A 12,312-nucleotide genomic window follows, 5' to 3' on the forward strand; every position below is an offset into this window, starting at 1 on the left:
TAAGATAATTAACTTGACCTTTTTTTTTTTTTTTTAATGTGTATGAATGTTTTGCCTGCATGTATGTAAGTGCACCTGTGTCATGCAATGCCCGTGGGAGTCAGAAGGCACTGGATTCCCCAGAACTGGAGTTATGGATGGCTGTTAGCTACATGTATGCTGGGAACTGTACCTAGGTCCTGGCTGCTCTTAACTGCTGAGCCATCTCTCCAGCCCTCTTTTTCCCCATCTTTTTTTTTTTTTTTTTTTGGTCTTTTTGAGACAGGGTCTCCCTGTAGCCCCAGCTGTCCTGGAACTCACTATGTAGACCAGGCTGGCCTTGAACTCACAGAGATCTGCCTGCCTCTGAACTCCTGAGTGCTGGGATTAAAGGCATGCGCCACCATGCCCAGCTCTCACTGTCTTTTTGAGGCAGGAAATTTGCCTGTCTGTCTCCTGAGTTCTGGGATTAAAGGCGTGCACCACCACACATGCCCAGTTTATTTTCAGTTTTTTCAGACAAGGTCTTGCTGTGTTTCCTAGGAGAACTTGCTGTGTAGCCCAAGCTGGCCTCTAATGTATAATCTTCCCCCCTCAACCTCCCAAGTGCCAGAATTCCCACATTGTACCATTGTATTTTGCTGTTTTTTACCTTTTTTTCTGGTTTGTTTTTTTTAAATTTATTTTTATGTGTTTTCCCTGCATGTAATTCCCACATAGGCCAGAAGAGGGTTAGCCACCATGTGGGTACTGGAACCTGAACCCGGTCCTCTGCAAGAGCAGCCAGTGATCTTAATCGCTGAACCATCTTTCCAGCTCCAAACTTTGTTTTTGAGACAGGGTCTTAACTTGTAGCCTAGACTGGCCATGGACTTTCAGATTCTCAATCCTCTTCACCTCCCAGGTGTTGGGATTAGAAATCTGCACCATCACATCAGGCCTTCCTTAGATTTTTTTTAGTTTTAGGTTATAAGAAGGTTATATCTGGTTATTTCTATAGATTAACCTGCCATGCATTGCCACTCAATGGTCTAAACTGCTCAGACGCCATTCAGGAAAACCTTTACCCAGAGCAATTAGCACATTACAGTAATGGGAAAAAGAATCTCTTTTTTCTTAACAGTACAAACAGGAACCTGATGTGTATTTTCATTTACTCTTAACAGCCTCTCAGTCACTTTTTCAGATGTGCAAACTGGCTCAGAAGAAGTTAGTGGGTGGCTCGCCAGACCAATAGCCCCAGCCTGTTTGACTTCAAATCCATCTACTAGAAAGGAAAAGGTCTTTTCTGGCTTTAAAGGCATCTAAGCCAACAGATCTAAGCAGCTAGAGAGCAAGGCTGGTATTTCCTATATGGAGCTAGTTTGTAGAGATCAGCAGTCAGAAAGGCCTGGTGGGCAGGAATGGATCTGGGCACTGAGGCAGGACAGGCTTTGGTGGGTGGACAGGAGGATGAAGCAGCTCAGAGTACAACCTGACAGCAGAGTGAAAGTCATCTATACAATGAGAACAACCAGGCTTGGAGGAAGTTCCTGCTTGGTGATGTTAGGGCTGAAATGACAACAGACCATGAGGTTTGGATAGCAATTCCCACAGAAGCATGAATCTGTAACCTGGGTGCTGCTTGGGGAACAGTGGAGTGAGGTACAGTTCTGTGTCCCAGAGAAGACAGACAACCAGGCCTGCTGATGTGAAACTTTCCAGTCTTGAAACCTGCTCCTGACCAACCTGGGGCCTCGTTGGGCTGAAAATAATACCATTTATAGAAGTACTTTTTAGGACTTTGGTCTCTCTGCTTTAGAATGTTTGCACAAGTCCATTTATTTTCCCCAAGACTATGAGAATCTGCCACAGATTCCTGCAAAACTTGCAGCCTTATCCCGGAGTGGAAGCAGCACTTGCTGCCAAGTGGTATGCACATTCTCCTTAGTTGCTAAATGGTGGGAGGTGTTCCTGCCCTGCTTTCTTTGGCTCTCCTAATCATAACACAGCTCTAAGTTGAATAAACTCCCCTACAACCAGAAGTTAGGTCTTATTACACTGGGAAGTAAAAATGAAAGCAGCTATTAGCCAAGAACAAAAACAACTCTTTAGTAAAATGCCATGTCTGAGCCTTTTCTCCATCCAATGATAAACCACTGACTGTGTTCCACGAGGTTCTCATTAACTACATGTAACCGATTTCCTGGTCTCAGATGGAGTATGTGAACATCATAATACTGAAGAAATTTGATCTATTTTTATTTTTACAATTTAATTTTTTACTGAATTTTTATCATTTAAAAAATTTTTTTATGTGTATGAGTGTATTGCTTGCATGTATGTGAGTGCACCCATGTTGTGCAGTGCCGTGGAGGTCAGAAGAGAGCTTCGGATTCCCCTGGAACTGGAGTTAAGGACAGTTTGTAGCTGCAATGTGGGTGCTGGGAATTGAACCCAGGTCTGCAAGAGCAGTCAGTGCTCTTAACTGCTGAGCCATCTCTCCAGCCCTGAATTTTTATGATTCTTAATACAATATAATTTGATGTTATTTAGGTCCCCTCCCCTCTCTGCACCTCCCACGCTTCCCTCACCCAATTTAATGTGTGTTCATATATATAATATGGCCTATAGAGTCTGATTTGTGTATCCAAATGTCCTTCAGTATGGGTCCATTCACTGGGCCCACCATAGTCCCCCTCCCAGCAGTGATCAATTGCCAAAAGTTCCTTAGGTTGGGTTTTGATCTATTTTTTAAAGCCATTCAATAGCTCTAATGTGTCAGGCACTGACTTAAACTCATTATGGATATTAATATTCCTTTAAACAATTTGAATGAACCCTTTAAATCTACCCCCCAAGAAGCCTCTGTAAAGTCATTTGCCCCTACACCTCACTTTTTTTGGGGGGGTGTCTTTTGAGACAGGGTCTCCCTGTAGCCTCAGCCGACCTGAAACACTGTAGACCAGGCTCGCTGAACTCACAGAGGTCCGCTTGCCTCTGCCTCCCCAGTGCTGGGATCAAAGGCGTGCCCATGCCCAGCCCTCACTTTTTTTTTTGTCTTTTTGAAGCAGGGACTCCCTGTAGCCCCAGCTGTCCTGGAACTCACTATGTAGACCAGGCCTTGAACTCGCAGAGATCCGCCTGCCTCTGCCTCCCAAGTGCTGGGACTACAGGCATGCGCCACCACGCCCAGCTTATTTTTTATTTTATGTGTATATTACCTGTACATAAGTGCACCCATGTGCAATGCCTGTGACAGTCAGAAGAGGGCATCAGATTCCCCTGGAACTGGAATTACAGTTGTGAGGCGTCATGTGTGTCCTGGGAATAGAACCTGGGTCCTCTGCAAGAGCAGTCAGTACTCTTAACCCCTCAGCCATCTCTCCAGCCTCTACACCTCACAATTTTATTGAGGAAGAAAATCACCTGAAAGTAATTTTGAGGAGCTCTGCACCTGCATCCTATCCCCAGCTGATCACTAGTCTGCAACTGGGACAGCCCTAAGGGTTGTAAGTTGAAAGGTGGAGTTGGAAGTTTCCTGTGTCAAAATGGCAAGTGTCTGGTCCTGTAGTAATAGCCCAAAAATGGTGGGGGTGTTGGCTGATGGAAGGTGAAACAGGCTGAAGCCCAGCTTGTGAGAAAGGCTGGAGAGCCCAAGTTCAGTTTCTAGCATCCATGCCAGGTGTCTCAGAACTGCTTGTAACTCCAGCTCCAGTGGGAACAGATGCCTCTGGCCTCCGTGGGCACCTGCCTTCAACATGCACAGCCATACAAATAATTTAAAACCTTTTTTTAAGAAAAAATAAATAAATGGCAGGGCTGGGCCTGGACAGATGGCTCAGTGGTTAAGAGCACTTGGCTGCTCTTGTAGAGGACCCGGGTTTGGTTCCCAGCATCCATGTGGTGGCTCACAACCATCCATAACTCCAGTTCCAGGGGATCCAACACTCTCTTCTGGCCTCTGCAAGCACTGTACACACATGGTGCATTTATATACATGCAGGTAAATCATTCATACACATTTTTTTTTTTAAGGTTTGATGTGGCTCGGGAGATTGCTCAGGCTGTAAAGTGCTTTGTGATCATGAAGAACCTGAATTGGATCCCCAGAACCAATGTTTGTGTTTTTTGGTTGTTTTGTTTGTAAAGCCAGGTGTAGTACTACTTTAGAAATCTCGGTGCTGAGGGACAGGATGAGGTGTGAAGGCAGGGATCCCTGGGATTTGCCAGTCAGCCAGCCATCCTCGCCTACTTAGCTCCACGCCAATGAAGAACTGTCTCAAAAACAGTGGATAAATCCTGAGGACACACTCAAAGTTATCCTTTGGCCTCTACACATGTGTACATGCATATACATATGCATGCACACACACAACAATGGCATGAATGTTATGAGATATAAGGAGAGAGGAAAGAAAAATTACTCCATTGTGTGAACCCTTGAGACTGGGATAATGAGAACTTAGTTCATTTTCATTGCTATAACAAGATGCCTGAAGTTGGTTGTCTTAAGCTCTGAAGGTTCAAAGACCTGAACCCTGGTTGATGGATAACTTACTGGCAGACCAAGATGGCAAAATTCAAGTAGCCCACATGTAAAGCTTATGGTCTTATGAAGTTACAAGAATTCAGCCATGGCTTCTCCACCCTGACAGCTCTGATCCTAGTCTCACCTCCCAAACACCATAGTCAGTCCATTAAGTTTTCATCCTCTTCGAACCTCACCTTGGGGATTTTTTTTTTTTTGTCTTTGAGACAGGGTCTCCCTATAGCCCCAGCTGGCCTGAACTTGCTATGTAGACCAGGGTGGCCTTGAACTCAGAGAGATCCACCTGCCTCTCTGTCTCCAGAGTGCTGGGATCAAAGGCATGCACCACCATACCCAGCAGCAGTGAACTCTTGAAAGACACATATGGTACTGATAAAGACAAACCAGATTGCTAGTGGGGTAGGGAAGGGTTGATTTCTGTTTGGGCATGACACTCAGCAGTTCAACAAGAGAATGGGGACAAAGAGAAACGGGGCTCAAGTCTGACTTTCAAAGGGTGGGAAAAGAGTAGAAGGCATTCTAAGAGGCAGCGCCCAAATGTGACGGGTGAGAGCCTAGGGTAGGCCAGAAAGTGGAGGCTGAAGTTCTATCACAGTAGTTGTCAGTTAAATGCTTTGTGGTTGATACCAAGTCTCACGGAGTTATTGAGGGACTAGTTTAGAAGCCAAGAAACCATGACAAAAGTTCAGGAACTGCTACCTAGGAAAGCTGTGATGAGCCCAGAGGAGATTCATTAGTCACCAAGCTGGTTTGTGTCTTGACCAGGCCTTACAGATTCATGTTTGGATGGAGGAAACAGAATCCAAGATAGGTCCAAGGAAAGGTATGTCAGCCGTCATTGATGACCTTAGAAAGTAAATTACTGCCTCTCAGAGAGTGGCTGTGGGGTGGTGGGGTGTGCCCAACATGTAAGAAATTGACTTACGGGCTCACTGGGAGTAGGAGACGAAGGGGACACCAATTGGCCGTGTACTGTTCTGACAGCTGGGCATGGGCCATTGGCTCCCTGTCCATCTGTTCATCCTTCCATCCATTCCTTCACCAGCAGTCCTGCTGAACGTTTGCTAGGTCCCAGAGTGGGAACTCAGCTCTTTTCCATCAAGGACAGTCCTGAATGGCCCAGGCCTGGGTCCTCAGGGTGGACTCAGGCTGGGTAGGTGGGTAGGTGGGAAGGAAGGAAGACAATCTAGGCAATGGAAGAACAGTGAAAAGCAGATTCACTACTAGGAATCTTTACTGCACTCTTTATTTCCTAGGCTTGGTTCATTCTGTTTCTCAGGCTTTGGTTACAGTCCTTTTTATTTTTCTTACTATTCTTGTTGTATTACTTTGGTGTGTTTTGAGACAGGGTCTTCCTGTAGCCCCAGCTGGCTTGGAACTTGCTGTGGAGACTAGACAAGCCTTGATCTCACAAAGATCTGCCTGCCTCTGCCTCCCAAGTGCTGTGATTAAAGGCATGGGCCACCATACCTGGCTCCTTTTTATCTTTTTTAAAAAAATATATTTTAGCCGGGTGTGGTGGCGCACGCCTTTAATCACAGCACTTGGGAGGCAGAGGCAGGTGGATCTTTGTGAGTTTGAGGCCAGCCTGGTCTACATATTGAGTTCCAAGACAGCTGGGGCTACAAGGAGACCCTGTCTCAAAAAGACAAAAAAATTATTTTCTGTGTATGAGTGTATTGTCTACATGTATGCAAGTGTACTTGTGTCATACAATGCCCACAGAGGTCAGAAGTGGGCGTTGGATTCCCCTGGTACTGGAGTTAAAGACAATTGTTAGCTGCCATATAGGTGCTGGGAATCGAACCTGGGTCCTCTGCAAGAGCACTTAACTATTGAGCCATCACTCCAGCCCCTCCTTTTTAAGATTTTGTTTTTTGAGACAAGGTCTTCCTGTAGATCCAGCTGGCATAGAACTCACTATATAAACCAGGCTGGCCCTTGATCTCATAGATATCCACCTGCCTCTGTCTCCCAAGAGCTGAGATTAAAGGCCTGTGCAAGCATGCCTGGCTGTTTTTATGTATATGTGTGTGTGAGGCAGTTGTGAATCCTTCCATGTGAATCCCAGGAACAGAGGTCCTCCATAAGAACAATACATGCTCTTAACAACTGAGTCCCACTGTAGTCCTTTTATTTTTTTCTTTATTTGCTTTTATGTGTGTGAGTGTTATGCCTGCATGTATTTAAGTGCACCCATGTCGTGCAGTGCCTACAGAGGATAGAAGAGGGAGTTGGATTCCCTAGAACTGGAGTTACGGCAGCTGCCATGTGGGTGTTGGGATTTGAACCCGGGTCTTCTGCAAGAGTAGCCAGTGATCTTAACTGCTGAGCCATCTCTCCAGCCCCTAGTCCTTTTTAAATTGATGGTTAATTGTTGGACTTTAGGAAACAAAATACAATTGGGTGTTAGGGCTGTTTGGGTCAGGTCCCCTGTAAAGTTCTTCAGCCTGACTGCTTCTTATCCTCAGAGGTTGGGGGCTGGGACTGAAGGAGGGAGGCACAGGTTCCCACAGCCTGCACCCCAGATCCCTCCTTCCTTCTACTCTCTCACTTCCTCTCCTCTTAGCAACAGGACCCAGTTTGTCTGTGGGACCTTGGGTGATCACAGCTGCATCTGGGACCTCAGGCTTTGCTACAGGAGAGACTGCAACTTCTTAGCATCCTTTGTAAGATACTGACTATGGGATGGGCCTGGGGCTCATGCTAGGGACAGTGAAGCCTGCTGAGCTGAGGAAGGGAGGGATGAAGAATTGGGGGTGAAGGGTCATTCAATTAAGAGTCACTCCACAGAGGTGAGAAGATCTGCCAGGTCTTCATTTTCCCATCCTACTCAGCTTCTGAAATTCCCTTCAGGCTCTGGCTGCAGAGGGGTGTTTCTTCCCGAAAACCTGGCTCTTGGATGCCAGGGCTCCCTAGCACCCCCTCAGGCTACTCTGCCATGAAGTCTGTGATGGGGGCCAGAGTGAACACTGCTTTATCAACCAATCCTGCTATGTCGCCTTTTGAGCCTGACAGACCATACTATGTCTTGACCTGTGCATCTCAGTCAAAGTGCACCTAGCCCCTGGGGCCATCCCCAGGTGAATAGCCCAGTGAGAAAGGAAGGGCCTATCCCTCTGCACAGTCTCTGCAGCACAAGCTTCTTAGTCCCCACACCTCATCTGACTGCTCCTCCTGGCCCTTCTCCAGTCTCTTTTCAAGACTTCCTGCTGCTTTTTCTCTCTACCTCACCCTGCTAGGTTCAGGCTCAGCTCCATTTCTGCTGGCTCTCCTTTGGCTGGCAGGACCTCTCCCTCCTCCCCAGTCACTCAGCTGCATAGGGATGTCAAGGCTATGATGGATTGATTGGATCCTCTCCCTGCCTCACTCTCTAGCTTCCCCTCCCTCAGCCCCTTCCCCTCACTTCTCCCCCACCATATATTTTATCACTGGGGAAGAGTACCTGGAGGAAGGGACTTCTAGATAAGCAACTGGGTAGGAATAATGGGGCAGGAGGTTTGGCAGCTCTACAGATAAGGGTTTCCAGGGCTCCCTCAGGAGGGAGTGCCAGTGAATGACAGAGAATGCTCCTGAGACTCTTTTCCTATCTTCCCATCCTCCTCTGTCCCTGACAGAGCTGGTGCCTGGAGGAGGATGGAGAGGCAGCAGCCAAAACAAAGTTTGGATCTCAGCTCTGACAGCACTTAGTTACATGACCAGATCAGCCTCGGTTTCTTATCTATAATGTGCAAAGACTACAACTTACTTCCCAGTATCTTGATCAGAGTACATGCTCAATACCTGTTGGTTCCTGTCCCTGCTGCCAGGGTGCTAGGTCCTGTTCCTCTTTCCTTGCATCCTAGACTTTTCCCCCAAAGTAATAATCTTTTTGTACATGCCCTCCATATACCAGGCATACTTACGCCCAGTGTCAGGAAATGTCTGTTAGCACTGGGAAAGCTGAAATGCAGGGAGACTGTGACCAGAATTAGCAAAAAGCAACATCAAAACTGGCCCCAGAGCTCCAGGGCACGGAATGCTAGTGCAGCAGGTCACACTGTAGCTGAGAAGGGAAGAGCTTTACGGGTTTGGGGTAAGACAGAAATCCAGGTTCTGCTCTTATCTGTCATCCAGGTCCATGGCAGGTGACCTAAGTAAGCCCTTTCAGATCCTCTTCCTGAACTTGTAGGATGTGGGCTGATAGCCAAACTGGATGCATGTTGTCTTTGTGCCCTGAGCATCCATTTCCCTGCCCTGCACCAGGCATCTTGGGTGGCGGCAGCTTAAAGCTCTTCACAGGGTGATCATCTCTTCCTCCCCACTCTCCTTTCCTCTCTATTTTCCCAGTCTTCCCCACCCCCATTCTGTCAACTTGGGGCCTGTGATCAATGAGACGTAAAATGAGAAAGTGTCAGGAGCTCCCAAAGCATGGAGAGCAGCTGGAAAAGCCCCCCCCCCACAGCGTGTCTGCGTGGGTGGACCCAGCCCTTCACCCCCAGCTTCCTTTCCAAACCAGCCATTGCTGCCATCATTAAGTGCCCAGTCTGACCAGGTTCCCAGCTAGACATGAGGTGGCCTTTTGTCAGCATGTCCAAAAGCCTCATCTTGAAAAATGTCATGAAATCCATGTGCACTGCTGTGGAAAGGATATGCCCAGGATGCACAGTAGTCATCAAAGCAGGTACCATCTTTCCTATAAAGCTATCCCATTTATGTTGTTATATAGACATTGGTATGCACACAAAAAGGTGGGTGAGTAGACCCCACACTGCTTAGCAATTACTTCTGGGAGTTAAGTGCAGAACACACTCACTTCCTACAGTATGCGCTCCCCCTTTGTGGAGCCCTCCTTGAAACAAGGATATATTGCTTTTACAACAAAATATAATTTTTGGTTAAAAATATTTTCATTATAGGGAGAAAGATTCACAGGAATATGCATGGGGCTAATGAAAATTAGCCCAGGGTTGGCTTTGGGCTGGAAACCGTATCAACCCAGGGAGGAAAGGCCAGTTAACTCTTGTTGCTTCAAACCACTGGGTCTAAAACCCAAGCACAGAGTTTGCTTTCTTTTTTAAAAAAATTTTATGTGTAAGTGTATTGCCTGATGTATGCATGTAAGTGCACCTCTGTCATGCAATGTTCACAGAGGACAGAAGAGGGTTCCAAATCCCCTGGAACTAGAGTTACAGACAGTTGTTAGCTGTCATGTGAGTGCTGGGAACCAAACCCAGGTCCTGTGCAAGAGCAGCCAGTGCTCTTAAGCAGTGAGCCATCTCTCCAGCCCCTGAATCCTGAATCTGCTTTTTTTTTGTTTTTTTGAGACAGGGTCTCCCTGTAGCCCCAGCTGTCTTGGAACTCACTATGTAGACCAGGCTGGCCTCGAACTCACAGAGATTCACATCTGCCTCTGCCTCCCAAGTGCTGGGATAAAGGCCTGTGCCACCACACCCGGCTTGAATCTGCTTTCTTTAAGAGACATCAAGGTGTGATAGCTCAAGATTATAATCTCAGCACTTGGGAGGCAGAGGCAGGAGATCAAGAGCTCAGCCTGGGCTACATAGTGAGACCCTGGAAGGAAGGAGGAAAAGGAGAGTGAGAAAGCAAGAGAAAGGATGAATATGAATGTGCACATGCACACTGGAGATGTAGGGCAGCTGGAAGAATGTCTGCCTCACATACATAGAGCCTTGGGTTTGGTCCCTAGCACCCACTCCATAAAACAGGAAACAGTGGCTCATGTCTTGTCATTTTAGTATTTGGAAGGTGGAGATAGGAGGACCAGAAAGTTTAAGGTCATCCTAGCTACACAGAGTTCAAGGCCAGTTTGGATTCATGTAGTAAGACCAAATCTGTTGACATATGATTTTTAAGAAAAATGGGGAACAAATATAAAGGAACCTCCTGGCATGCATACACGGCCCCACCTGGATCAGGGCTTGCTGGCCTTTCCAGGCCCCTTAAACATCATGAGGACTGATTGAGTCCACATCACATCGGTTCTGTAGTACAACTTGCCCTTTCCCCCAAAGGAGGAGTGTGCCCTGGCTTGCTGGAGCCTGTAAGTGGGAGGACTTTCTGGGATTGCTTTCCAGTTTCCCTCTGCAACCCAGCTCTGTTCACTTAGAGACTCTTCCTGAGTCAATGACCAAGGCTGAAGCAAGCTGTGAAACAGAAGAGAAGTTAGGGCAGGCTGGTGGCTTTCAGCCTACATCTGAATAGATATGTGTAGATGGCTGTGAAGGGCCAGGAGGGCTGTGTGGGTGGTCACTCCAGTGAAGATTCCACTCCTGAGGAGTCACACAGAGAGGAGAGAAGCAGTTAGATACAAGTTTATTGGTGGAACTGCAGTGGAGTCCTCCCTCTCTCTGGGAAAGCCAAGGGCACAGCACCAACAAGAAGGACAAACAGACTCCCAAACAAACATGGGTGAAGCAGACTCACAGAGACCAGCACAGCCACACAGGCACAGAAACACAGAGGCCACAGCACCAAGGAACACACACAACAGACAAGACCACAGGGCTAGGACACACACAAAAAAGTGCAGGTTTTGGGGCCCCTGCATAGACAGAGCAAGGGTCATGTGGGGAGGGGGCCCCTGCTGACCTCCCCAGGCATAGGCACACCAACAGCACACAGACAGGCAGATGTCCCCAGCTAGCCAGCCAGCCTGCCACAAAGACACATGAATTGCACAGAAAGGACGAGTGTGACTCTCCTTGGGGAGCAAGGATGGTGAGGCTTCCACACACCCCAGGCCCCTGAGCTGTTCACAGCTGTTCAGCCCCACTCTCGTCCTGGTCTCCTCATACACACTTTGGTCTTGCCCACTTGGGCTGGGGCTGGGGCGTTTGGCAGGTGGAAGATGGAGAGAGGAAGGTCCCTTCTGTGATCAGGGAGGCAGGTGCTGAGAGTCCAGGGCTGAGCCTGGGTCTGGCAGTAGGGTGAGGGTGGGGCCAAGGCTCAGGCTTGGGGGGGCTCCTGGCAGCGCAGACACTGGGCCATCTCAGGATGGTACTGCTCCACCTGCAGGGTGCAGCTGGAGAATCCAAACCGGGAATAGAGCCGGGATGAGGCTTCAGCCAGGACAGCTTCAGGGTCAGCAGTGGAGTCTGTGGGAGGATGATAAGAGGAAGCCTCAGTCCCTGGGGAATGGGGCACAGGCTGGGACTGTGATAAAGACTAACTGAAGGGGCACAAGGGCTGCACAGTCCCAAAGGCCTGAATAGGGCTCTTGCTTTTCTTTCTGTATTATATGAACAGCGTAAAATTGTCAAAGAAAATGTGAGACTCACTCCAGTGGACCACACTAACACACTGAATTGTTCCCAGTCTGCCATTCTCTTGCTTTGAGCATCAGTGTATAGCTATACCACCCATCTCTTCAGGACAATCCAGATGTTAGGTATTCTGCCCCACTGCCCCTTTCTAGCTGTCATCAAATATCCCACAAGTTATATTTTTGGCATCCAAATTGCATGCCTCTGATTGCTTCTTGCATCTGGAAGAAACTCAAAAACCCTTTGTCAGCTCATGAGTCACCATATATATTTTTAATAGTTGAATCATAATGTAGATATAATTTTTATATACAATTTTTTTCCCTCTGCATTAGACCACAAACATTGTCCCTAGTTGTCATACAGACTTGATAATCATAATTTTAAATAGCAATGTGATACACTACTGAGTGGAGGAGCCACAAGTTACCTTTATCCTGAAGGAACTAGTGATCCTTTTGCTATTTCAGAGGGGGCATTCCAGTATCCACACCCCACACCTCCTTGTCTCCAGTCTGTGTGTGTGTGTGTGTGTGT

At 47.5% G+C, this 12,312-nt stretch overlaps 1 protein-coding gene across 2 annotated transcripts in view; it reads right to left on the bottom strand.

Moving 5' to 3' along the window:
• Positions 1-10,824: 10,824 nt before the first annotated feature.
• The window catches only part of Slc30a3 (solute carrier family 30 member 3), a 7,863-nt gene continuing 6,375 nt past the window's right edge, over positions 10,825-12,312 (bottom strand). Inside the window, exon 8 of one of the 2 annotated variants that reach the window (XM_008835044.2) lies at positions 10,825-11,607. In XM_008835044.2, coding sequence (XP_008833266.1) covers positions 11,459-11,607 — 149 coding nt within the window. In that variant the 3' untranslated portion in view covers positions 10,825-11,458. The remainder of the gene's footprint in view (positions 11,608-12,312) is intronic. The other variant, XM_008835045.3, reaches the window with a different exon arrangement.

Source organism: Nannospalax galili, unplaced genomic scaffold, assembly GCF_000622305.1.
Source record: "Nannospalax galili isolate Female #2095 unplaced genomic scaffold, S.galili_v1.0 scaffold517, whole genome shotgun sequence".
Classification (NCBI taxonomy): Eukaryota; Metazoa; Chordata; class Mammalia; order Rodentia; family Spalacidae; genus Nannospalax; species Nannospalax galili.